Source organism: Colletotrichum lupini, chromosome 5 (genome assembly GCF_023278565.1).
Source record: "Colletotrichum lupini chromosome 5, complete sequence".
Taxonomy (NCBI): Eukaryota; Fungi; Ascomycota; class Sordariomycetes; order Glomerellales; family Glomerellaceae; genus Colletotrichum; species Colletotrichum lupini.
Window position 1 is genome coordinate 5,727,446 of NC_064678.1, and position 24,412 is coordinate 5,751,857.

Below are 24,412 nucleotides of genomic sequence, written 5' to 3' on the forward strand. Positions count from 1 at the left end.
CTTTCCTAAGGTAAGGTGCGTAGGTACCTGATCTTGCCTTGTCTCAATCATCAGTTTCCTCTCCGCACTTCTAATGCCAACATATGGTAATTATGTACTTCGACCTCCAAAATACACTTCTCGCCGTTGCATCGGGGCCGGTCACCGACCTTCCATCTACCGATACATCGCCGACTTCACCCCTCCCGCCATTTCCTCGGGCTGTCCAAGGATTGCCGATGGACGGGTACCGAAGCCATGTGCCGCCAAACTCAGCAGCCTAATCCATCTTTCAACCTGTCCGAACCAAGCAGGCCAATCCTCCTCATCTCGACCAATTGTCAATGGTAGACAAGCTCAGGTCGTTCGCTCTGCTTCTCGTGCAGTACATGGCATTGCATGTCACGGCATGGCAACAGTCGCTAGTGGCAGCATGGCCTCATGGATCATGGCTTGTGCTGGAGCCCGAGTTGCAGGAGGCATCCTAGTTCGCTCTGCACCAGTTCGTAACCAAGGACCGAGATGGCTGGTGAGAGATGGAAGGGCGACTGACTTGGTACTACCTTCCAATCGCATCGCAGTCGCCTGTCACAAGCCATCATTGTCGCTGGCCTTTGTTCGCTCTCGCCAACAGCATCCCCCGCATGAGGTACCGAATAACTGCCGCAACGTTCCGAAGCTAATAGATTGAAGCTAATAGATTAGCAGTAGACAGTTTCCTCGATACTACTTCGATACTCCGTCAAGCCAGTGAAGCTCGCCTCGGCCGCTGGAAATTCGTTTGAACCTGCACCTCTCAGTCGTCCCATGCGCTCCAACACTGGTTCAACGTTGATGAATGACGTGCAAACGAGGCGCTGGTAGATTCAAGTTGAGCCATGGCAAAATTATCTTAATCAAAGGACAAGCATCCTATCGTCCCTTACCGGCCCGAAGTCATTGCTCTGGATAGTTGCAAGGAATAACCTCGTCTTTACTTTCTCCCAAGAGGACCGTCCCCAAGCGTCTCGGGGCTTCCGCACCGCACGCAATGACCTTCTGGGGGGCATTCTTCGGTTCCGAACCCAAAGATGCCAGTGCTGTGACCTTAGCTTATCCCGCGACATCAACTTTCCGAGATCCCCGCGTGGACCTGCAACGGCCATCATCAGTTGAGAAGTAGTGGAACAGCAAGTGAGAAGTCTACACGGTTAGGCCGAGCGGTGCGGCCAACTCAGACGGAGCAAAGACTTTGTCCTTTGTCGCCATAGCTCGGCTCCGGAGATGCTCGGCTGGCTGTCCATCAAGTCACAACAACATATCTCTGCATGCCGAATCGCAGCTTGTCTTTGGCTAGCCTGATATTCCACAGCCACAAGTTGAGTTCTGACAGGTGGAAGGGAAAGGTGCCCTACAATAGCAGATGCGGCACCGAATGGTTAGCTACAGGTCACCCCAAGCAGTGCCGCCTAGCCTAGCGCCGTGCAACCCGACCTCCTCCCGTATTGGAGCTGGCTTCCTGCAGCCACTGCATCCAGGCGCTTGGGAGCGGCGCCATTGGCTTTTAGCATGTCCTCCAGCCTCCAGGAGGACTATCTTCGATGCAGCGAGCTGGCCGAGATATCACGGGAAAGGTGTATATCTGGGACAAACTGCCTGCCCGTCGACAAACGCGGCTCAACGTTGTCCGTCCTCGTTCGTCGTACCCGCATACCGAACACGGGATATCCACGGTCATTATCTCGTGTCCGGTGTTGTTATCGAAGAGGGGATGAATCAAAGGATACGAATGCCCCGACAAGACGATCCTTGCGATCCGGTTGTTGACTTACCTACCTCATGTATGGCTCGTCTTATCTTATCATCCCTGAGGGGAAATCGCATCCTGAGGTGGCTTCGCCTGTTCACGAGACCAGCCAACCTCGCATCATCGAGTAATAACCGCCTATTTCGCAGAGTTGTCGAGGGTCCGAGACCGCCTTGCATTTCGAGCCAGCAGGCCCGCACCCAATCATTTGAGGCCCGCCCGCTGATGGATCGCTGGAGCAATCGCTGGATCTTGGATCCTACGGTTCGGATGGCAATGGAGAGCACATGTGCGTTGGCAAAAGTCAACTCAAAATCTCTGGCTTAACCGCCCTCGGTGTCATTTCTCGCATTCCGCAAAACCCTCAGAAGTGAAACGCCGGGTGCCTTTAGACATGTGTCAAAAATGTGAGTTACACAATCCTTTGCTCAACATCCGATTGAGGGAATCCTCATTTATGGAGCAGTCCTGTGTTTATTTACACCGCCTCCTAATACCTTCTACGGGGACATGCTTCCCTCTCTAACTTGCCTTCTGGGTTGTCCCCCAACAGTGTTAGTCGATGCTACGCCGGACGTCGAGATTGCCAGTCTAGCCTTGATTGCCCATCAAAATTAGCCATCAATGCACTCGGATCTTGATTTACAATGGGGGAACCCCTACTGTCCTCGGCCTCCCCCAGTCACGACTATTTCCTAAAATTACGAGCCAAACGGTGAACCGGACGGTTTTGATGTTGTTTCCCGTGCGATTCCCCACGGTTCATTCTATTTACCACCCCCGGCTCGCTCTGCCAAAAAAATCGTCCGATTCCCCAGTCCCACTCCTCCTCAACCAATATAACTATTTGGGGTCTGTGGCTTGACATCCGTCTCATCCCCAAAGAAGCAGCCCGAGGAAGAAAACAGTAGACAGCAGGCATGCCACCGGCTGATGAGAACTGAGCAAGTGTATCGGCACCGCGGCTTTACAACGGTTCAGCTAGGCCTGCAGTCAAATAGCCAAATAGAAGCCTCAGCAGTGTCCGCACATTTCCGAGACATGTGGCGCGGACATCGGTCAATCTCGCTCAAAGACGGCCGGACAATGAATAATGCTGCCCTTTCAGATAAAATGTAACTGATGGTTAGGATGTAGTACGACCCCAAGCTGGACGGTAGCAAGAGGCCTCATACTCATGATAGAGAACAGATGTCTCGGTCCGATCCGCGAGATAGTCATTGAGACAAAGACGTATTCGTACATGTATTGCGATTCAATGGTGTTAGACGGGTATACCGCACCCTATTCTCACAAACTTGTTGTTAGTATCATTGGTCCACCACCCATGGTAACAGGACGAAAGAGACGGGAGAAAGAGCTACTATACGGAGTAATTTGGCTCGAAACTGCTCCGAAGAAGCATCCAGGATACCTGAATCTTCTCTCAAAAGCGGCGAGATAAGCTTCCGTGGCGGACAGCGTGCATCTACCATGCTCTCTTGGGTCTTTTGCTAACAGAACCTGCCAGATGATGAATCAACCCTGCTGGATCACTCGTCAATCAACCGGCCATCCTCCTCCTCATCCGATAATTACAGGAGTCCTACGATTTTGGTAGCTAGTGCTGATTCCACCTAGCAGTTGAGGTAGGACCAGATCTATTCCGTACTAACACAGAGGTGGAAGGAATATGTGCCCGCCCCGGAACGTACAGGGTGAGTAGGGGGGCGGCGGCACAGGCCCGGACTTTTGGGACTGTCTACTATGGGGGCCGCGCGCCGCCGGATGTCACCGCCGCGGGTTCCCGGAATTGTACAAGCGGATGGTCTAGAATCCCAATGGAAGACCACCTGAGGAGAACATACGAACTCAGGTCACAAAAGATCACTGGCGAATAAGGACATGGAATCTTGACGACATGGTGTGAGCATTTTGCTATCGACATATATCGCGACGTTGCGCGTACGGACAGGCTGAGCGGTTCCACCTCGTCGCCGACGACCCAGGACCAAACCATCATCACAAGCCCGCCCACCTGGCTTCACAGTTTGGATTCGCGAGGCGGTACTGGGATATCGATTTCACTTTTTTTTGTATTAAACTATCAGTATTTTTTGTATTTCAGAAGACGCACCGAGACGGTCGCGCAACCAGAAGCCCGTGGTATATTGTGTTAAGCTTACTTGCGCATGTCGACCACGGCTCTGATGCAGTCGCCTTGCTTCATGGTCTCAAAGGCGTTGTTCATCTCGCCCAGAGTCTTCCTGTGGGTGATGAACTCGTCCACCTTGAGGTCACCCTTGATGTAGTCCTGCACGAGACCGGGCAGCTGAGAGCGGCCCTTGACACCGCCGAACGCGCAACCCTTCCAGACACGACCGGTGACGAGCTGGAACGCTGTTTGAGAAAGTGGTTAGTTTCTGATGCCGTACTACAACAAGGTTGTGCGAGGGGTACTTACGACGGGTGGCAATCTCCTGACCAGCAGCAGCGACACCGATGATGATGCTCTGTCCCCATCCCTTGTGGCAAGCCTCGAGAGCAGCACGCATGACGCTGACGTTACCAGTGCAGTCGAAGGTGAAGTCGCAGCCGCCGTCGGTAAGCTCAATGAGCTTGTCGACCACAGACTGGTCTCCGAGCTTGGTGGGGTTGACGAAATCCGTGGCGCCGAACTTTCTCGACCACTCCTCCTTGTTGGGGTTAACGTCGACGACGATGATCTTTGCAGCCTTGTTCACGACGGCACCCTGAACGACGGAGAGACCGACGCAGCCGGCACCGAAGACGGCAACGTTGTCGCCCTCCTGGACGTTGGCGGTAATTCTGGCAGCACCGTATCCGGTGGTGATACCGCAGCCCAACAAGCAAGTGCGGTCCATGGGAGCATCCTGCTGGACGGCAACGACTGAGATGTCGGCAACGACGGTGAACTGAGAGAAGGTGGAGGTGCCCATGAAGTGAAGCAGGTCCTTGCCCTTGCACTTGAAGCGCGAGGTGCCGTCGGGCATGACACCCTTGCCCTGGGTGGCGCGGATCTTGCCGCACAGGTTGGTCTTGCCTGACTTGCAGAACTTGCACTCCTGGCACTCTGGTGTGTAGAGGGCGACGACGTGGTCGCCGACCTTCACGTTTGTGACGCCCTCACCGACGGACTCGACGATACCGGCGCCCTCATGACCGAGGACGATGGGGAAGGCTCCCTCGGGGTCCTTGCCGGAGAGAGTGTAGGCATCTGTCCCGAGGAAAGTGTGTCAGTCCTCAAGTTTCTGGGGTTGTAGTAAACAGCCTTCGGATCTTCATCCGAGACCTCAGGCGGGGGTTGTAATATACCTGTGTGGCAGACACCGGTGTGGTAGATTTCGATACGGACCTCGTGGGCCTTGGGCGGGGCAACTTCGATATCCTCGATGCTCAAGGGCTGGCCGGCCTCCCAGGCGACGGCGGCCTTGCAAGTAATGGTCTGTAGATGATCAATTGGGTCAGCGGATGGGTTCGGGTTGTCAAGATGGCTCGCGTCTCAGTCGTCTCCGTGGTCGTCGAGCTACCCCGCAATGGACGGGAGAAAATCGCAGAGCAGGGAATACAGATGTAATGTAAAGTGCTTGGAGTGGGAACTGGGCATACCTTTCCTGCAGTGGCAGACATGTTGTGTGATGATGGTCGATGAGAACCTTGATGGAAGGAGGAAATCGGCACACTAAGCTTAGCTTATAACCGGGCAGGGTACGAGTATTTATTCCAACGAGGTCGGAAGGAGGAGCTGGCAGCTGGAAGTCCAAGATGCAGGTTGGGCACTGGCAGAGGGGGAGAGAACTGCCGCCGGGTGTCTTTTGGCACCATCTCCAAACCCCACCTTCCCCTCGGGAGGGGAAAGTATCCGTGAGTCTCGGGGGTTCGGGGACTGAGACTTGAGTTAGGTACCTCTCTTCCTCTGTGTGCGTATCTCTATCTGGAGAACTGGAGTGCACTTCTTCCTTTACTCGACCACGAATTGGAAAAAGCGGAGACGTTCAGCTTGTCATTGACTACCTAGGTACTTAGGTAAGTAGAGGATAAAACACTACTGACGCTAGCCGTGACTTGTACGAGTCTTGGGTGAGGCGGATGGAAGGGCATTCCCAAGCAGCAACACACGAGTACGTCATTGGATCGATTGAGGTTCTGGGGATGAATTCTGTTATTTGGTTGGCTGGAAGTCTACTGGCAAGTCTTTCTCCTGTTGTCCCAATTGGCTGCCTGTGATTAGGTAGGTACATGGTACGGTGACAGTCAGATAGAAGAAGTCGAGACCAACGGATGCCTTTCCGACGGACACCAAGATCCAGAAATCGCAGTGACTGGTTCCCTTCCCGAGAACGAAGGCCGAATCACGGCTTGTACGGGCACCTAGCCGGGGGTGGCGGGGGCAGGCTGCGTATCTGGGTCTTCCAAGCGCTTCCACCTCACCAAAGAAAAAGACCGCCCTTTTTGAGACGTTTCCCCCTCCTCCTCTCTTCCGGCGCGCTGTCGGGCTTGCAGCCTATCGTTGTCTGAAGACGCAATACACCAAAACTTTAAGCCGTCGGGGTTAGGCTTTTGAGATGCTATTAATGCACCCTTTTGCAGGCATAGTCCATCGGCGATTGAATCTGGCCAAGCCTGCCCGCCCGCCTTCTGAGGGATGACTTTCCGTGGTTGCCAAGATGGCCTTGAGGAGTACAGCGCTGTTCTTAGGGCCCGCACGTCCAGAGCCCGATTTATGTCCGGGCCCGGAGGTTTCAAGCAGTTTCTTTACTGCCTTTGGCAGCTCTACCCTATCTAATCGGCATGCCGGGCTAGAACGCCGTAACACGGAGGGAGACGAGGGGAGCTCCGGGACGGCTTAGATAAGGTAAAAAGAACACTTCCTAGTTGCCCGCGGACAGGGACTCGACGAAGAGAGATACAAGTCAGAAAGAATGGATGAACAATCCTCTCAGGCAAAAAGATAATCAAAGGATCCATTGGAAAAGAAAGTATGGGAAGAGATGGAAGACCAGGTTGACAGCCAAAAGAGGGGAAACAACTTGGCTTCAATGGTGTGTGTTTACCCCGGAAAAAGAGACATCACAATGGCATCACGGTCGCATGGCTGTGGAGGAGATTTCTGAACCTTAAAGAATTATTCTCCAACAAGGTGACGAAGGAATCGTGTTTGGTTACTGCTTCAGAAGTTTGAACGCCGGGAAGCTTTAACAGGATCTTGGTTCTTTTCAAAGGTACAAGGTACAAAGTACATACTACGTTAAAAATCTCGAAGCCCCGTTAGGTGGTGTGTCAGCGGCGCTAGGCCAGGGAGCTCGGGCCACTCCTAAAAACACAGAGCGACTGGGTGGTGGGGCCAAGACGTCGGCGTCTTCCGCGTTGACTGGCCAAGCATCGCGAACCTCCAAAAATTATCGAGCAAAAGCGCGTCCTGCCAAACACCACAACTCAGCTCTTCAGCCTTGTCGCCTGCGACCTGCCAGTCAGCCCAATTAGCCTCGACGACTTTCGCAAATCAAACGACAGCGACGCATCAAATTTCTGCAGGACCGAATACCTACAAATTTCGCTCCCGCCGGTCAACACAACTTTGCGACGACTAGCCTCATCCGGGTGACCTGAGGTCGCCCACTCCATCACCGACATCATGCCTAACAAATTCTCCTTCGACGACTCAACCTTCGATAGCTCACCGCCGTCGACGCCCGGTCAGACTCCACAGAAGAAGTCATACTACCCCTTTGGCGAAAACCCGTCAACCACGCCAGCCGGTCCTCCACCCTCGTCCGCTGCTTCCTTCACACCCCAAGGTGCTCCCTCCGAGTCCTACCTCGGAAGCTCCTTGTTGCAAGGCGTCACTGCGCAGAAGCCCTTTGGCTTCGGCGGTGCAAGTTCAAATGGGCCCAGCAAGAACCTCTTTGGCAGAAGCGACTCTGCTTCAGCGCAACCACTTGGCCGGTCGATTCTGCAGAGCGCCAAACCTACGACGAGACAGCCGTCGGCACTAAGCCGGGAACTTGGCGCGGGAAAGAGCGAGGTCACCTACGATAACCGGACTGGCAGGTATATGATACCCGACAGCTCGGAGGAAGAGGAAGAAGACGAGGACGATGAGGAGTACGACGAACGCGATGCCGCCGACGCGGAGATGGAGCGATACCTCGAAGCCGATATTGGAGAGGAAGACGGAGACGCTGAGGCCGACGACGAAGAGGTCCAGGATGACGACGACATATTTTTGAACTTGCGGCACAGCACCCGTAACGACGATGAACTGGCCTACTCAGATGAGGGTGAAGGCGGCATAGGCGGCGAGGAGTCGGATCTTTTACTGCTCAATACGCCAGCGGCAACGGAGCGAATGCGCAGGGAGGCCCAGGATATTTTCCGTGCGTCGTCCATGCGTCGCTCGTCGGGCAACAGACGGACAGAATTCAAGTTCTCCGCAATCGCAAAGGATCTATACAAGGAACTGGGCATGGCTCAGATCAACGAGTCGTCAGGCGTTGTCTTGAAGACGGAAGACTTGATCAACCAGCTTTACAACGAAGGAATTGGTGCGCAGGAGGACCCCGATCAGCTAGACGTCTCGCTCGCCAATATTGTTTACCCTCTGGTGGACCTCTGGAATGACTTTGCCGACAGTTTACCTATGCCAGAGGGAGAGCACATTGCCGAGATTGGTCCCGGTCCCGAAAGTGAGCCGTTCACGAAGGCTGCCTACGTTGCCCAGTTGGTGCTTCAGATGCACCACACTCGTTTCGCTAACCAAGGCACTGTCGATACCGAAGCGCCGCCACTGCCTTACGTTCTGTTCCGATGGATCGAGGAAAACCACAACATCTACCCCGAGCAGTTCGAGATCGTCATGAATCACAGGCCGAGTCCAGCTTGCCATAGTCTCTTCTGGCCGACACTTCGCAGCGCTCTCATCCGTGGCAATGTCGATCTTGCATCAAAGCTATTGAGGAATGCTGGGTGGGAGTCCGTCAAGAAGGGACCCAGGGCCGATTTCGCTTACTCCGGCAAAGCTCTCGATAACCTACAACGTGCTGTCGGCATTGCGTGCGAGGCACTCGACATGTGCCCAATCACCAAGGGCAACTGGGATATCTTCAGCAGCGATTGGACGCTGTACCGCATCCAGACGAAGGGCTCCTTGGACAAGCTTCAGCGATTTGCGGAGGGCAAGGACAAGAACCTCTTCGCTGGCGATAGTGACGACAGCTCGTACGGAAGAGGCTCCTTGGCCGGTCTTGTGCGGAAAGCGGAAGGCCAGGTTCCATGGGACATCTACGAACATCTCCAGACCATTTACCAGATTATCATGGGAACACCAGAGGCTATCCTGGATACAGCGCAGGACTGGTGTGAAGCCACGATTGGTCTCTTTGGATGGTGGGAGGAAGGCAGAGGACAGCAGAAGAGCCTGCGCATGTCTCGCTCTCACGGCCTCCGCATGACAGCTACGCCTTCTACCCCGGAGACCTATTTTGAACGCCTGTCGCTGGCTTTCCACACGGCGGTTGAGTCGGACTTCCACTTCAACTCTATGAACCCTGTGGAAGTTGCCATTGCTTCGGCTTTCGAGTCAAACTTCGCGGCTGTCATCGGAATCCTTCGAGCATGGTCGCTTCCCATTGCTTCTTCAGTGGCAGAACTTGCCTCGCTTGGTCAGTGGCTACCTAAGCCCGAGCAGCCTAACTTGATCACGATGGAGAGTCTGGACATGGAGGATCTAGAGATGTTGGGAGTGGCTCCTCAGACCGCCGATGATGTGGAGGGCATCAAAGACACTACGCTTACACATTACGCGCGCGAACTCGCCGGAATCGAGAGTCTTTCGGAAGATCGCAGCGGTTGGGAGATGGCGATACAGGTCCTTGGTCGCATGGATTCGGCTGCGAAGTCAGAGGATATGGTGGGAGAATTGCTTCGGGATATCCTAGACCAGCTTGATTCTGAACAAGGAGCCACTGTGGATAAGGTCTGGAGAATTCTGAACGATCTCGGCATGATTTCCTATGCCGAAGAGACCGCAGAGGTACGTGTAGATCGCATCGAACTATGCATATCACCAAGCTAACCGTTTCTAGACCTACGCAGATATTCTCGGCAAAGACTCCCACAGATACGGAGAGGCTCTTTGGTACTACGCTCTGGCTCATAGACCCGGAAAGGTCCGTGAGGTGCTCAACCTCCTTATGTCGTACTCTTTGCTCCACTCCACGGTCTACCCCCCAGCCAACGATCTGGACGACCACCTCTACCGACTTCTGAACGAGCGCAGTCAAACGCTCGAAAAGTATGCCAAACAAGATCTCGAGGCAGCGAATCTCCTCGGGCGGATGCTGAGTGGTTACGCCACGCTCCGGAAATTCTACGAGCTTCGTGACACTGATGGGCTTGCTGATATGTCACCTTACAAGTCTGCCACTCTCCGGAAGCAAGCCGCCTCTGCCCTTGTTGCAGTCATCGCTAGCTCTGATGACAACATTCGGGGAGGCCTTTACGACGAAACCCGCGACGCAGTTGTCAGTGAGGACTTCATTCTCGCTCTGTTGGGCGAGGCTTTGCCCTTTGTCAACCAAAACCCTTCGGTCATCACGCTCGACCAGATGGACACGCTCCTCAAGGCCGTTGAGGATATCCAGACAGTCAACTCCACTATCTTCAATGCAGCAGACGAGTTCTTCAAGCTTGTTCTGTCCTCGACGCCGGGCATGAAAGGCTCAACGCCTGCAGACTTGATGCGCAAGAGCACCAGCTCGCTTAGCGGAAGCTACATGCTCAGCGGAAGCTCCATGTTAGCCAGCCAGCTTCACCGGTCCATCAGCGGTGGCAGCGGCAGTGGTTCTTCTCTCGCCAAAACGAAGCGCGGCTGGGATTGGAGATCGGGACTCACGGCTGGTGCGTCGGCCGACGACGTGCTTCGTATACTTCGCTTGGGCCTGTCAAGAGACTTGGCAACCTTGTGGCTGGCCGACGCGGACAATACGCCCGTGTACTAGGATCGCATTGGACGTGTCGCGGGTGTCAAGCGCAAGCGCGAGTGGACTTTGCCTCACCGGTAGTAGTTGTCCTTAGTTAGGCAAGGGATGGCATTTGGGAATGGGATTAGGATGGAGTTTGATGATGACGTTGTAAATGGAAAGGCAACCAAGAAAGTTTCAGATGTATAATACCATTGGTTCACCTGAGAAGTTGCCGACTTCTCTTTGATGAAGGGGTGTCCCGCGTTGTTGGATTGTTTAATTCAAGATTACACTTTGTACAGCGGCTAGCGGGTGACAAGCAGGGCCATGAGAACCATGCTGTAGGATGAGACTTGTCGGAATGACTTGAGCCAAATCGTAGTCCATGATCTTGCCAACTTCATAGAGGCCATACAGTCATTCGAAGTTGTCGAGGCTAGGAGCAAAACTTCATGCCTGAGGGCAAACACAGTACAAACACCGTGCGCAATACGACCACTGACTGTAACAGCGATTTACCGACGACATGCGAATAAGGAAATACCAATTGAACACTGTTCAGCAAGCCAAATCCTTGTACACCTCACGTGGCGGCCATGATACTTCGCCGAGACTCATTCATTTTCTCTGTCTCTCAATGCATGCAGCCGGCCATTTTCCATTGTGAAACGCTGCCAGTCCGGTAAAGATGCACATCTTGTCAACGGTGGCCCGATCCATCACGTCACGAAGCCTAGCACGCGTCGAACAGGTATGCTGGTTTGATATTGAGCCATTGAGGAACTTCAAGCACGTAAAAGCGGAATAGTTACTGACATTCTCACCAGATTCAATCAAATCATGGCACGTATGCCCGGTTCTTCACGTGCTCCTGCTCCCTGTGTGGTGCAGAGGCGCCTCGTCCATCAGAAGACGGCATGCACCACTCCCGCTTGACGCTGCCTGGCAGTGGCCCCGTCATTGTCGAGCACAGCAAGGGAGGAGTCAACCAAGCTGGAGCTTCTGAGTCTCAAGCGGTATCTCTTGAACCACCGGAGAGGCCAAAGGCTCCGTCAACCTGGGGCTCCTTTGGTAGCAAGATCGCCAAAGCCCGGCCAATCCCAAAGGTCGTCAAGAAGGGCCCCGCGCCAACAGGAGTGAAAGGGCACGCTTCTGGCTCGACATCATCATCATCAAAAGCGACAACAGCGCCATCGTCAACGGGAAAAGCCAAGAGCGCGAAACGGAACCCCTCACCACCGGCGTCGGCGCAATGGGGCGCCTTTCACGCGCTACAGGTCCAAGGCCCCGCACCGAACCCGAACCCGCCACCCAAGCCGAAGTTGCTGTCGAGACCGAGGGCTGGCGCACCGGCGCCGCGGTGGAAGCGCAACTCGCTTACTGCGCAGGCGAGGGCTGGGAAATGGGGCGGGTTTCATCAGGAGCAGGGTGCGCCAGCTTCTGGGCACGTCGTCGACGGGGGGCTGGTCGCGCACGATGGACATCGGTCGAGCGTCGATCCTGTCGTTGAGGGAAACCTGGAGCTGGGTCTGGAGACTTCTCTGTCAAAGGATGTTGGCGACAATTCAGAAGAGGTGGGGGCAAAAGAGGTGCCATCCGAGGTTTTAATAGAACAACCTGTCTTGTCAAATCCACAACATCGACAGAACGCGGCCTCTGCATCAACCAGCAAACGGGGGAAAGAAAGGACCAGAGCGGTTCCTAGAACCAGATCTCGGAGAAGCGGGCCCAGGAGCGCTGCAAGATCGGGAACTGGGAGCTGGGGAAACTTTTTCGAAGATATCGAGAGGAGCGATCCTGAGATCACCAGGATGACAGGCAGCGAAGAGGAAGCAGATGCTCCGGCGCCATCCCGTAGCACCGCTGACGATACCACTTCATCATCCGCTTACGTTTCTTCTGAGTGGGACACTACATACGGTACTAATGTATACCCCAAACCAACACCAGACTTTTATGAGGATATTCTACCTCTACCTTCGAGGCCCCACGAACCCAATGCCTCAAAAGCCGAAGATATCCCAGCTCTCTCCCCCCGCGCAGGACCCGGATTTATCACCCAGGCAGAGGCCGCCGCCCTCATCGAAAGACTCTCGCACCAGAGGCGTAAGAGGAGGGTCCCGACTAGGAATACACCCGGGCTCAGCCCCGGGGAAGCAGAGTCCAGAGACTCATCAACGCAACGACATCCAGACCAACACCAGCCAGCAGTTCAAGAGGATATGACGATAATGTCCAGACAGCAAGCGCTATACGTCCTGCTCCAGGAGCCTGTGGAACCGGTGCCTCGGGACATCAATGAGCAAGAGCATGCTACCATCAAGGAAGGGCGAAGATGTCATTCAGACATCGTTTCCGCAGACCAACGTCTCACAGAACAACATCACATAAAAGAGTATATGAGAGAGCGTAGCGCAATAGACCGGTATTCAGAAGAACGCCGCGGAAGAGAACGTCACGCAGAGGAACGCCGCATAAAAGAGCAAGAATTACGCACAGAGGAGCGTCGCATCAAAAAACTTCGCAGTGCAGAAAGGCGTGTGGAAGTACTCCGCGAAGAAGAACGTCGCGCTCACAAAAAAGCACGTCGGGCAGATGAACGTCGCGCTGCAGAGTTTCGCACGCTAGAACGCCGTATAAAAGAACTAATTCGCGAAGGAGGACCTGGCCCCGAAGAACGTCTCAGGGAAAAATATGCTAATTTCCAGGCAATGAAACAAAGTCGCCCTACTAATCTAGCCAAGGAAGCCTTGCGGGATTTTGATGATATCCTGAAAGAACTGTCTACGGAGACAGTTGAACACCATCATGAAGTGAACTATATCCGGGATTGGCTCTACTGGCTGAGAGGACTTGTTTCACATCTGGATGAAGGCCATAATGTACAAGGGTTTTGTGACCTCTGTGAGCGGGAGTCTCATAAAGTCCAAAGACACCATGTCATTCCGAGAAGTCAACGTGATCGCGACCGATTCACTATTAAAGAGATGAACGAGTTGCTGGAACTTTGCCTTCCCTGCCACATAAATTTACACAGAGCCATTCCAAACGAAGAACTTGCTGGCGAGTTCAACTCTGTGGCGCGGATTTTGACACATCCTCGAATTCAATCCTGGTTGGTGTTTGCGAAAGCGCATTCTATCCGGGACCTCCACGGTCTAATGAGACTACCAGATGCAGATGGCACACTTGAGCTGTAAGTGCTTGGGACACTGGGTGTTGTACCCATGAGGGGGTGCAATATATCAGAGGTGCCCTCCCCATGGATACAACACGCACCCCATTACGGAATTTGAGAAGGATAGCTGATTAACTCCGACCTCTAGGGAAGAGGATGAGCGCCGACTCCATTTGCTTCTTCTTGAGAAACACCTGGCCAAGTTCGCAAGCCGGAGGCGCCAGGACTATCTTGCTCTGCGCGACTTCCTGAAGACTCGTATTCCCTTGCCCGTTAGACAAAGCGAACTCAGACATGTGCTCATGGATCAAAAAGAGGGGCAAAGCTGGAAAGGTCTTTTGCTCAAAAGGCTTCGCAACGAGGAAGAAAATCGCGGTTTTATAGTTACTGAGAAAGGCTCTAAACGACTCAGGAGACGACGCAGGCGATTCGGCTCATCAAGTAAAGTCTGACCAGCAATTAAAGCTCTATTCAATCTCGCTGGCATTCTCCTGGCTGAGCTTAGGTACACGATCCCTGGACTCCTACTTACTTGCTCACACACTCCCGTTGCCCAGTATCAAGGGCGGCCTAATACTTACAGCCAATCGACCTTAAATTGTCCATGCCATTTGAGTCTGGAGCTTCACATTGCTTTTGGTGCCGGTAGTTCTTCTGAGACTTGGAATCCGTTCCCGTCTCTAGTGTTGTGTTTCTGAATGTGCTTCCAGTGAAGAAGGGATCTGGAAGAGCAAAAAGCGGTGTCCCACCAGACTATTGACACCGACCTGCTTCAGCAAAAGAAGCAAAAGGAAAGACGATATACAACACCAGGTATTCGCTGGTCGTCACCGACCCAACTACTAATCCGGCCCTCATTAGCTTGTCTATGGGAGAGCGGACGGGATCCCGAATTTTCCAACGGGTATGGTCGTATGTGGTTGAGGCTATTCGGAAAAGGGTCTAGCAAGACTGAGAAGTTGAGTGCCAGCTGACTGTTTGCTTCACTTCAAGAACGAGATTCTTTCACAGGCACCAAGTCCTACTGAAAAAAATGGAGCCTTTAGAAGACGACTGGAGTATTCTGTGATCCTGGTGTCTATGTTGGTGTGGGTACAGTCATACGGTCCATACAAGGCAACTGAGGCCGCGCATATGACAGAGCTCTATCAAAACCCCCTGAACCACAACCTTGCCATCCGCCACTGCCCACCGCTATCGAAAAGCAATCATACTAACATCACTCGTGATATAATGAGTTTTTTTTTTCTCCTTTTAAGTCAAGAAGTCCCCCTTTAGAAAGAAAAAAACGCCCACCCCGGGGGCATCAGATACCAACCAAGAATCGAAACACCCACTCCGCAGCAACACCCGCGTCGTCCTCCCTCCTCGTCGCGTCAAACGCCCGCTGCAGAAACTCTGGCGAGAACCCCTTGGCGGGCGTGTAAAAGTGCTTAATGGTCTCTTCCATGATGACCTGGTCGCACTCGAAATGGGGCTGGATCGTGAGGACGCGAGAGGGCTCGTACAGGCCCTGGACCCTGCAGTGCGCGCTGCCGCCGATGTTTTGCCAGGTTCCTGGAAGAGGTGGGTTCGGTGGCGGGGCGAGGGCTACGTGGTCGCCGTGGCACATTTGTAGCCGGAGACCGTGAGGGGGTGGTGGTGATGAAGAGCCGGCGTCCTGTTCTGACTCTGTCGTTCTTGTCGTGGGCGCAAGAGCGGCCAGGCAGGGAAAGTCCTCTACGAGGTTCGGGTTCAACGAGATGGTCTGGACGCCAAACTCGTAGCCGTTGGGGTCCTTTTCCACGACGGCGCCGTGGGGCTCGAGGAGGACTTTGCCGATGAGCTGGTGGCCGAAGCAGGTGCCAAAGATGCGGACGTTGGGGTGGTGCTCGTAGACGCGCCGGATGAAGTCGCCGAGGCGGAGCACCCAGGGGTCCGTGTCGTAGGCGGCGGCGATGGAGCCCGTGATGAGGATGGCGTCGACGTCGGCTGGGTTCGGGTAGTGGCCTGCGACGACGTCCCAGGTCGTGAAGGTGGCGAGGTGGGAGGCTCCGATGCGGGTTGCGGCGGCGGTGAGGCGTTTGATGTATTGGGCGCTGTAGTATTGTCCGTAGAGGGTTTGGACGGCTGTGACCATTACGTCGGTGTCTAGGATGGCGATGTGTTTGGGTTTGTCTGCCTTTGGAGGTGTTGCTCCTCCTGGCGCACTGGCGATCGCGCCCCCGGATCCTGTTTCGGGTGTAAGTCTATGAACCACGTGTTGTTGGGGATGTTGGGCTGACCTTGCAAGTCTTCTTCTCTCATTTTGGGTGACAGACGTCTGTCTTACTTTGATTTGGTATCCTACGGGACGAGAAAACACAATTACTTTCAATCGGAATCTCAAGTATGAAAAACCGCCAACTGTGATTTGTTGGGCGCTGTGAGTGAAGTCGTGAAGTCTCGGCAGCTGCTCCGAGTCAGATCTTCGGAGGAGATTTGTCACGGGATCCACGTTTCGGGCGTCAACGCCGGCGTCGGCGTCGGTGCCGAACTTTTGCTGCGGTCCACCGGCGGCTGGTCTAGAAATCACTTGCGACGCACGACATCGACCGTGAAAGGTACCAACTCAAAACTGAAATGTATATCTGAGAAGAGAATTATGTGAGACTACCGCGTAGATGTTTAGGTGTCTATCAACTACATACTATCGTGCCCACATGCTGGATTGAACATGAGCAGCTCACTTCTCAATACTTGTACCCCGACTTCTTCAAAATCGTCTCCAAAAGCACATGGTTCTTCAGAGCTGTCTCAAAGTCCGCATACCGTGAAGTATCGCCTTTGGCGTAGGCGTCAAAAATGAGGAGCGTGTTCAGCCCCGCGGCCGAAACCTCGACTCCGTCAGGGAGCTTGCCGGTCTCGAGAATGACCTTTTGTTCTTCTCCTCCGACTAACTTGTACTTGAGTTGCTTGCTGGGGCTGTGGATCTGCCACTGGCCTCCGTCCCAGACGGCCTCGATTTCCCCCTTGGTGCCGCTGATGATCCAGCGAGCACCGACCTCACCGACCGTGACCGGGGTGGTTCGGCAGGCAATCGAGGCCACTGCCCCGTTTTGCAGCACGCCTTGGACCAAGATGTGGTCGGGAGAGGACTTTGGGTACGCTGGATCGATCACGCTGCTTCTGTCGGCTTTGTATAGGGGGACGGAGTCGACGTCGCTCTTTAGAACTGACGACAGGCTGCTGAGATCGAAGTCGCCAACAACGTTTGTGAATGAGTCCAAGACTATGTTCCAAGAATATCAGCCTTCGATATTACCAAGTTCGTCAGAATCTCCCAACAGAGATGGAGTAACTTACAATGCCCAAAGCCGATGTGGAATGCGTTACCTCCGGTTTTGATATCGAGGTAGTACTCCGCGCCCTCCACCCAGAAGTTGGGAGGAAAGTATGGGAGAGTGCCGACGACAGAAGTGTGATTGATCTCACCAATCTCCCCACTCTGAATGATCTCCCTCAGCTTGAGAGTGAGAGCGTCAGAGCGACCTTGGAGACCAACAATGGTCTTGAGTCCGTCTGACTTGGCCAGCTGCGTGAGCTGTTCCGCCTCCTGCGCCGAGGCGCCAAGGGGCCACTCGACAAAGACTTGCTTCCTGTTGGCGAGCGCGGGGAGGGTGACGGCGAGGTGCTTGGTCACGACGACGCTTACGACGACGAGGTCCACATCCGGGTCGCTGGCCAGCTGCTCGACGTCGCCGTATGCTTTGGTCGTGCTCGGAAGCTTATGCATCTCGATGGAGCGGCGGGCTGCTTCCGCGGACGAGTTGCAGAGGGCAACAATCTCGTAGTGTAGCGAGTTCTTGAAGGAGGGGAGGATGGCGATGGAGGCCCAGGCGCCTGGGCCCATGACTGCCTCCTTTGCGGAGAGTCCGATGATGCCTACTCTGATGGGGGCCATGATCGCTGGTTGGGAGTTTAGGTGGAATGAAAGATGAGTTTGGTGTAAGTCCTCTGTTCAGTGAATGAGATTGCAATGCTGAATATTCAGGGCCTTGATTATCACGGCATCGTTCTTTATATCTACCAAGAACTTATCCATCTCTGTCCAGACAACCTACCAATAACATCTGGCGGCTCATGTAAGTGGTCGCCGGTGGGCCTGATGCAGTTGATTCAGCGCCTTCTCGCCTGGATGCCCGATTCGTCGGATTTCCGAACATGAATCTGCGTGGCTTCACACCGCGACATGGCGGAGATGTCGCTTCGTCCCGAAGTCTATCATCCAAACGTACGATTGTGCCCGGGGTAACATTGTCATTCCCGCGGAGCGGAGTAGTGGGGTGGCTTCCGGACACGGCGAGCCGGTCATCAGTGATTGGCTGGAACTCCGCGGAGTGATGACAAACCCCGAGATTGAACCAGGTCCAGCTGAACCTAGATTCTACGCGCAAACTTGACCTCGTCATTTTGCTTAATGGTTGATTCAATTCATATCTCTGGCGTTTTACTCGAGATGACGTTGGCTGCCAGCCGGAAAAAGTCTTGCGTTCTGTGCCGGACCAGTAAGGCGAGGTGTTCGCTCGGGACACCATGCCGGCGCTGTGAGGAAAGGGATTTGAGGTGTAGATACGACCACGTCCCCAAGCAATCAGCTGGATACCGATCACTGCGTCCGGCCGAGACAATCGCCGACCGCGGTATTCACGGAGCAATTGATCAGCTGCCCAATGGCACGGAGTCACTGATCCGCATCGAGAGAGACGGCCTGCTTCCGGGGGACCACCCGCGGCCCGAACGTGAACCGTCGATGGACTGGTCGAACCTCTTGTCAACGGAAATTGCGACGATCCCTTTAGACTCTGACCCTATTTTACAGAGACAACTCCTAAGTCCAAATCCCTTCTCCTTGAGCTTCGACTCGCCTCAACTTCGCCAGACGGTGCTTGGCGGTGCCGGAGTTCCGTGGCAGCGAAGTAACTCGAGCCTATTCGGACCAGAGGACCTTGGTGATTTAGGCGTCATGGAGGACACGGAATATCAAGGTCACGAACATCCTTCAAGTGAAATCCAGTTACACAGGGCTTTCAGGGATTGTCCGGCAAGAAAAATCCGGCCATTCTATCAAGACAAACCCCTCGTCCCGCGAATTACTAAAACGGTGGCAACATGCTTCACAGCCAGAGTCCTCCTCGGCCAGATCTTATCTTATCCCAAGATGATGATCAAAGGTGGCCGGATGCCGCCTTTCATATTCCCACCCTGCGCCATTGATGGATCTGAGTCAATAGTTGGATGTTGTGGCAAGGAGCTTCACCAGTGTCTTCCAGAGCCGCTAGCCATCTGCTGCAACCTCGTGCAAAGCTTTTACCAGAGGACTCCGGGAAGCGCGGCTTTTGTTTGGAGGAGTATATACAGTGAAGTAGGCAGGATCCGGCAAGAGGTGAGAGGTCAGCGCTTTGCCACGAGTTGTCATCTCACTAGTTAACATGAGGTTGAACAGCATTCTTCTTATAACAGCGAACAGATGTTACACGCTCTCCAGGCCGTGGTGATATATCTGCTGCTTCAGGCAAATGACCTCCAATCAATACAAGAAAGCAACATCAAAGCGCTACTAGTGGTACCCAATGTAAGAAGCCAGGAGATAGCCAAGTATTATTGCTAACCAGAGCAGCTGCTAGCCAGGTCGCTGCACCTGACCCTGAATTACGAACTCGACCTGATCAGCAAGCTAAGTCTAGATCGTCGAGGCTGGATTCTTCGTGAGAGTACCAGGAGGTGGGTTTCGAGAGACTGAGTCAATCGGAGAAGTTTCGCTAACAGCAAGGGACCGCAGGACAATCTGCCTTCTCTTTGGCATTGAGCTTTTGATGGACGTGGATCTGAACGCAGAGGAACCGGCGGATTGCGGTGGCTATAGTCTCCTGCCACTGCCCTCCGGCAGAGATTTGTGGGAAGCCGTGTCCAGTGACGAGTGGCGTGCACGATACAGGAGGCTACGAGCCGAGTCGTGCGGTGAAAAGGTTCTGAGCATCCAGGATCTTCGAAAGGCTAGACGGGCTTTGGGGGCGGACTCTGAAGATCGAAGCCAGGAGGACCAGCTGGTAGCCCGAGTCGCAAAGTGGTGCGAGGGGATCGATGAATTCGGGATGATGGTCTGGATGGCTGTCATGCTAGAGTGATAGCATGCGGAAGAGCAGGGCATCGTACGAGAGAGTTCGTGCTTCAAAAGAAGCGATGTTTTAATGGTATATATACCCACTCTGAGTTATCCAGAGTTCTCCCGCTCCGCTTCCGCGATGTCGCATGGTTTCGGTGGCTGTACTACGGCGCCATCTCCTCCGATTTGAGGAGCACGTTCGAGGCGATGACCGGGGCCCTTGCCATCGCTGATCGATATGGTCTTCGATTTCCTGATAGGCAGTGGATGAAGAAGGTCCTGGAAAGAAGTGACCTTCAAATACAGTTTGTCGTTGCTCTCCTCAGTCTCGGAGTATCGCGTTACGAAGAGTGAGAAGCTGATATTCCCGTGCGAAAGGTCCACTGCCTGACGGCCATCAATGATGAATTGCTCCATCAAACTAAAGGCTTCAATGGGTTGCCCCCGGGCACCACTGCTCTCGTGATCTTTTATCTGCGACATAATGCCGGCACGGCCGGTTGCTTCTTGTAAAGGGATCAAGGCGTAACGTAAAGGCTGTAGAGCAGAAGAATGTCGCTGGCAAATAAGACACACCTCACCGACCTTGACAGTCTTAAAATAGACGCTGTATGAAGTGATGCAAGTAAATAGCTTTGATCCGGGCAGGGCATATTGCTGTCTCTGTGACTGCCACAAGTTCTTGGGCCAGGTCTCCATCATCTCCAACGAGAAGTTGGCCGGAAGTAGGGACCTGTCGATGCTCAGAGTCTCCGCCATCTTGGCCTGCAGATTGATCGACATACGCTCATCCACGTCCTTGGCGATGTATATGGTTTCCTGCTCGTGCCGTGTGGTACGCGAAGGGATGATCGTAGTAGGAAGCTCTCTGACGTAGATATTATCCCGGTGGTATCGTAGCGGTATGAAGACGACATAGTCGTCTGGGAAAAGCGTGCATCTTAGACACGTTCTGTTCTCGCCATGAACAAAGAAACTCGCCAAAGTTGCATCCATTCGAATCCCCTTGTTGGTCGATGAGAATTCCTTCTCTTGCTCGCACATGGCCCAGCTGATGGGTTTTCGCGAGGTAGATTCTGTATCGTACCATGACGCGAACTCCGATGGATGGCGGGCTAGCAACCCGCGGTACTGCTGCGAGGCTTCCTGCGGCGCGGTCCAACAGAAGAGAGACATGTCAGTGCTGTTCTTAAGAATTTCTTCCTGAAGTCGCATGAAAGCTCGCGACCCCTCTCCATAGAGCAAGGGCATGTTCACGCGGAAGAGACCGAGCAGGCAGTAGGCTATGTCTTCGACCCGGGTTGTCCGCCTCTTTGACGCCCAAGACATTCTCTCCGCAATGCAAACTTCGGTGATTGCCGCGCTGTTTTTGAGTATTCGGGCAGTCTTGCCATGTATCCCCGTCATCGCTGACAATTGTCGCAGGACGGCGCTGTCGGTCTTGAAGCCGCGAGAGTTCCATTCGCAGTCGAAGAACTCGAGCGTCTTGGGCGCAATGAGCTCTTGAAGGGTCCACCCGCGTTCGAACCAGCGACACGCGCGCTTGTGTATGCCAGACTCGAAAATGCATAGCGTGGGAGACTCAACAGGTAGGTCCGCGAGATGAGCAAAGCAGATGGCTGAAAGCTCGTACCACTCGAACATTGAGTTGATCGCCTCCGAGAGTTCGGCACTTGAGGATTTGTCGATACAGCAGGTGTCCACCCATGCCCACTCCAGACCATTCTGCCTGGCGAGCTCGCATGTCTTCCGGATTTTGGTGTAGCCGGCTTTTTCTTTGGCAGTATTTAGATCTGCAAGCTCCTGGAAGGTCACTTCTCCGGATCCCCAGGTATGAGATAGTATGGCGTACGGTGGGAGGTCTGGAGGCATGAAAGCATGAAGCTTCAGACTCCTGGTGTCGATGAGCCACATGGCTTACGGCTGTGGTATTTCATGGCCTGATGGGTGGATGATCAGAGTGAAAACAAGAGGTGGAGAAGCTTTAGGCGACTGTATGCAAACACGATGCAGCTAATACGACGGTAATCTCAGTTGGGATGACATCCTGCCTAGTTCTGCCGAACCCCTGCATGGTCAACGATCGCTGCACCTGGCGGTCTCCAACACTGCATTCCCGCTGACTTGTGATTTTACCAAGTCCTCAGAACTGCCACCTATTGTGACATAGGTTGGTCAAGGCATCGCGGTAGACTCGTGCACCAAGTACAGCGTAAGCTTCAGAGGCGCTATCGTTCAGCAGAAGCATTTGAGTATAAACCAGTAGATGGGTGCAGTGCCCAATTCTATCTAGAAATTGATACTGGAGTAGTGTATATCCGAAACCCCTCTGAGCACACATGTAGCGAGACGACAGCAATCTATATCGACTCGTTCGTAATCTCATGGCCTTGTCAGTACGCAAATCTCCAACCCCTTTCGACCCCCGAGTTCTCGGAGTAACCCTCAGCTTCATCCAGTTTCTTATTCAGACGGATCGCACGCCACTTCGCCAAGCCAGCTGACGTTACAACCAGAGCACAACCCACCAGTACAAGACCGCCGCCTAGTCTGTAGAAGGGCTCCTGCGAACGCGGCCAGAAGTATGGACTGAACCAGTGACTGACCTGGCTGATACAATTGGCGATTGCAATGAGTGCGGCCTTCTTGCTCCGAGGGGCTGGAACGACAGTTGTTTCCCACGACAGCTGCAGGTTGAGACCGTTATATGTGCCGGAAATAAGGAGGAAAAGACCAAAGTAGCGAGCTCCAATGTTCATGGTTGAGATCAGGACTGCACAGCCAGCCGCACTGCCAATGATAGGTAGGACGATGTGCCAGAAAGACTCTTGATTCCGACCTGACGACCAGGCAACAGCATATGCAAACACAAATGCGAACGCATACGGGGGAGCTTGAATGAAGTACGTTGTGAGTTCGCCAAAGTCAAAGGTGTTAACGATCTAGGCATGGTCAGTCATGAGAACCCTGGAATGAACTCTGACAGCTGGAGAGTCAGAGAGCTTACCGAAGGGAAGAAGTCTTTAAAACTTTGGGCAGTGACCAGGGAGAAATGCAAAAGGCAGAAGATCCAGGTGAAAGGGTCTTTGACAGCATCTCTGAGACCATCCCAAGTGCCTCCGGCAGCTTCCTCTTTGCCTCCATTGGAGCACAGGATACGGTACTGCGCCATATCTCTCTCCTCAGGAGTCAGAAACCGCGTGTTGTGGGGCCAGTCTGGGAGGAGAACGTAGGCAGAGAAAGCCACCAGGAACGTCACGATGCCTTCAATGAGAAAGAACCACTGCCAGGAATACAGACCCGAGACACCACCCATTGTAGTGAGAATTCCTGCCGCAAGGAAGCCTGAGATGATGTTGGATATGGTGTTTCCCGCGTGCCAGATGGCCATTCTGAGAGGACTCTCCTCCTTGGTGTACCAGGAGGAAGTCACTAACCCGTGTCAGCACTGATCAAAAGCTGACCATCGGGGCAGATGTTGCACTTACTCAGTGTGATTCCCGGAAAGAACGGCGCTTCAGCCAGACCGGTGAAGAAGCGCAGAACGGCGAAGCCGGCACCACTAGATGAGAGTCAGTGAACTCCATGGAACTCGTGCTCTCTGCGTTTCTCACTGACCTTTTGAGGGCGGGAGTGCAGATGGTTGCCGCTCCCCAGGCCACCATCGTTGAGGGTAGGAACCATCTTGGATTTGCCTTGGCCAACCACAAGTTGCCAGGTAATTGTCCAACAAGATAACCGATGTAAAAAGTTGAGATGCCCAAGTTCCAAATGGTGTCTGACATATGTAGGTTATCCTGCATCCCACTGAGTCTTGCGTTGGAAACATTGATGCGGTCGAGATAACTGGAAAGTTGATTTCGTGTTAGTAATGGACCCCTCGCCATCTGAGTTTAACTTGCCTCATGAGAAACATGAGCGTTATACAAGGCATCATCCTCATATCAATCTTTCGTACAATGCTCTTGTTGAGCCTTGTCATATCGATTTCGCTTAACTCACGAAGATGTTCGAAACGGCTCTGGATATCTCTAGGAGTTATGTCGTATTGCTGGCTTAGCTTCCCCACGGAGGGATCAGAAGACTTGGTGGGGTCTTCAAGCTCTTCAAATTTTGTGGCATCTTTGCCAGCACATTCTACCACCGCTCGACCTTCATCGTTGGAGATCATGGTAGTTCTCTTGAGTAGTGAGTCAAATCCAAGTCTGTGGAAGCTTGAAATTGCTTATAAGCGTGGTTGATATCTTGGAGTCTTGACTTCCTACTCCTACTCAGCTCTCCAGCCTGTGACATTGTTTTATACTTATACGACTTAGACTGGCGAGCTCATCTATCCATGAGCTTGTCCGGGAAGCTTGGCAATCCGGGGACTCCAGACTACC

The 24,412-nt window shown here is 53.6% G+C and overlaps 7 protein-coding genes across 7 annotated transcripts; 4 read left to right on the top strand and 3 right to left on the bottom strand.

Moving 5' to 3' along the window:
• Window positions 1-73: 73 nt before the first annotated feature.
• On the top strand, window positions 74-2,383 carry CLUP02_11128 (uncharacterized protein; the record flags this gene model as incomplete). The annotated part of the gene is made up of 10 exons (XM_049290096.1): window positions 74-508; window positions 575-628; window positions 691-822; window positions 932-1,137; window positions 1,197-1,265; window positions 1,301-1,420; window positions 1,497-1,702; window positions 1,761-1,925; window positions 1,979-2,101; window positions 2,178-2,383. 10 exons carry the CDS (start codon window positions 74-76, stop codon window positions 2,381-2,383), a joined length of 1,716 nt encoding a protein of 571 aa, XP_049147241.1.
• A 1,543-nt stretch (window positions 2,384-3,926) lies between these two features.
• On the bottom strand, window positions 3,927-5,395 carry CLUP02_11129 (uncharacterized protein; the record flags this gene model as incomplete). The annotated part of the gene is made up of 4 exons (XM_049290097.1): window positions 3,927-4,144; window positions 4,209-4,982; window positions 5,081-5,210; window positions 5,375-5,395. 4 exons carry the CDS (start codon window positions 5,393-5,395, stop codon window positions 3,927-3,929), a joined length of 1,143 nt encoding a protein of 380 aa, XP_049147242.1.
• A 651-nt stretch (window positions 5,396-6,046) lies between these two features.
• Window positions 6,047-6,283, top strand: CLUP02_11130 (uncharacterized protein; the record flags this gene model as incomplete). Its single annotated transcript, XM_049290098.1, has 1 exon — window positions 6,047-6,283. The coding sequence occupies one exon, from the start codon at window positions 6,047-6,049 to the stop codon at window positions 6,281-6,283; it is 237 nt and encodes a 78-aa protein (XP_049147243.1).
• Window positions 6,284-6,840: 557 nt separating this feature from the next.
• CLUP02_11131 (nuclear pore complex subunit Nup85) lies at window positions 6,841-15,123 on the top strand (the record flags this gene model as incomplete). Its single annotated transcript, XM_049290099.1, has 18 exons — window positions 6,841-6,851; window positions 6,915-6,987; window positions 7,206-7,331; window positions 7,377-9,797; window positions 9,850-10,680; window positions 10,765-10,805; window positions 10,875-10,920; window positions 11,074-11,199; window positions 11,240-11,304; window positions 11,376-11,487; window positions 11,556-12,302; window positions 12,375-13,924; window positions 14,055-14,239; window positions 14,372-14,462; window positions 14,523-14,576; window positions 14,625-14,818; window positions 14,877-14,988; window positions 15,048-15,123. 18 exons carry the CDS (start codon window positions 6,841-6,843, stop codon window positions 15,121-15,123), a joined length of 6,861 nt encoding a protein of 2,286 aa, XP_049147244.1.
• An 89-nt stretch (window positions 15,124-15,212) lies between these two features.
• Window positions 15,213-17,828, bottom strand: CLUP02_11132 (oxidoreductase family protein; the record flags this gene model as incomplete). Its single annotated transcript, XM_049290100.1, has 3 exons — window positions 15,213-16,449; window positions 16,631-17,156; window positions 17,231-17,828. 3 exons carry the CDS (start codon window positions 17,826-17,828, stop codon window positions 15,213-15,215), a joined length of 2,361 nt encoding a protein of 786 aa, XP_049147245.1.
• A 516-nt stretch (window positions 17,829-18,344) lies between these two features.
• On the top strand, window positions 18,345-20,052 carry CLUP02_11133 (uncharacterized protein; the record flags this gene model as incomplete). Its single annotated transcript, XM_049290101.1, has 4 exons — window positions 18,345-19,310; window positions 19,371-19,499; window positions 19,545-19,648; window positions 19,707-20,052. 4 exons carry the CDS (start codon window positions 18,345-18,347, stop codon window positions 20,050-20,052), a joined length of 1,545 nt encoding a protein of 514 aa, XP_049147246.1.
• An 86-nt stretch (window positions 20,053-20,138) lies between these two features.
• On the bottom strand, window positions 20,139-24,323 carry CLUP02_11134 (HET domain-containing protein; the record flags this gene model as incomplete). Its single annotated transcript, XM_049290102.1, has 10 exons — window positions 20,139-21,946; window positions 22,035-22,149; window positions 22,233-22,258; window positions 22,334-22,359; window positions 22,431-22,972; window positions 23,038-23,462; window positions 23,519-23,592; window positions 23,649-23,876; window positions 23,945-24,235; window positions 24,289-24,323. The coding sequence occupies 10 exons, from the start codon at window positions 24,321-24,323 to the stop codon at window positions 20,139-20,141; spliced, it is 3,570 nt and encodes a 1,189-aa protein (XP_049147247.1).
• Between the last annotated feature and the right edge of the window lie 89 nt (window positions 24,324-24,412).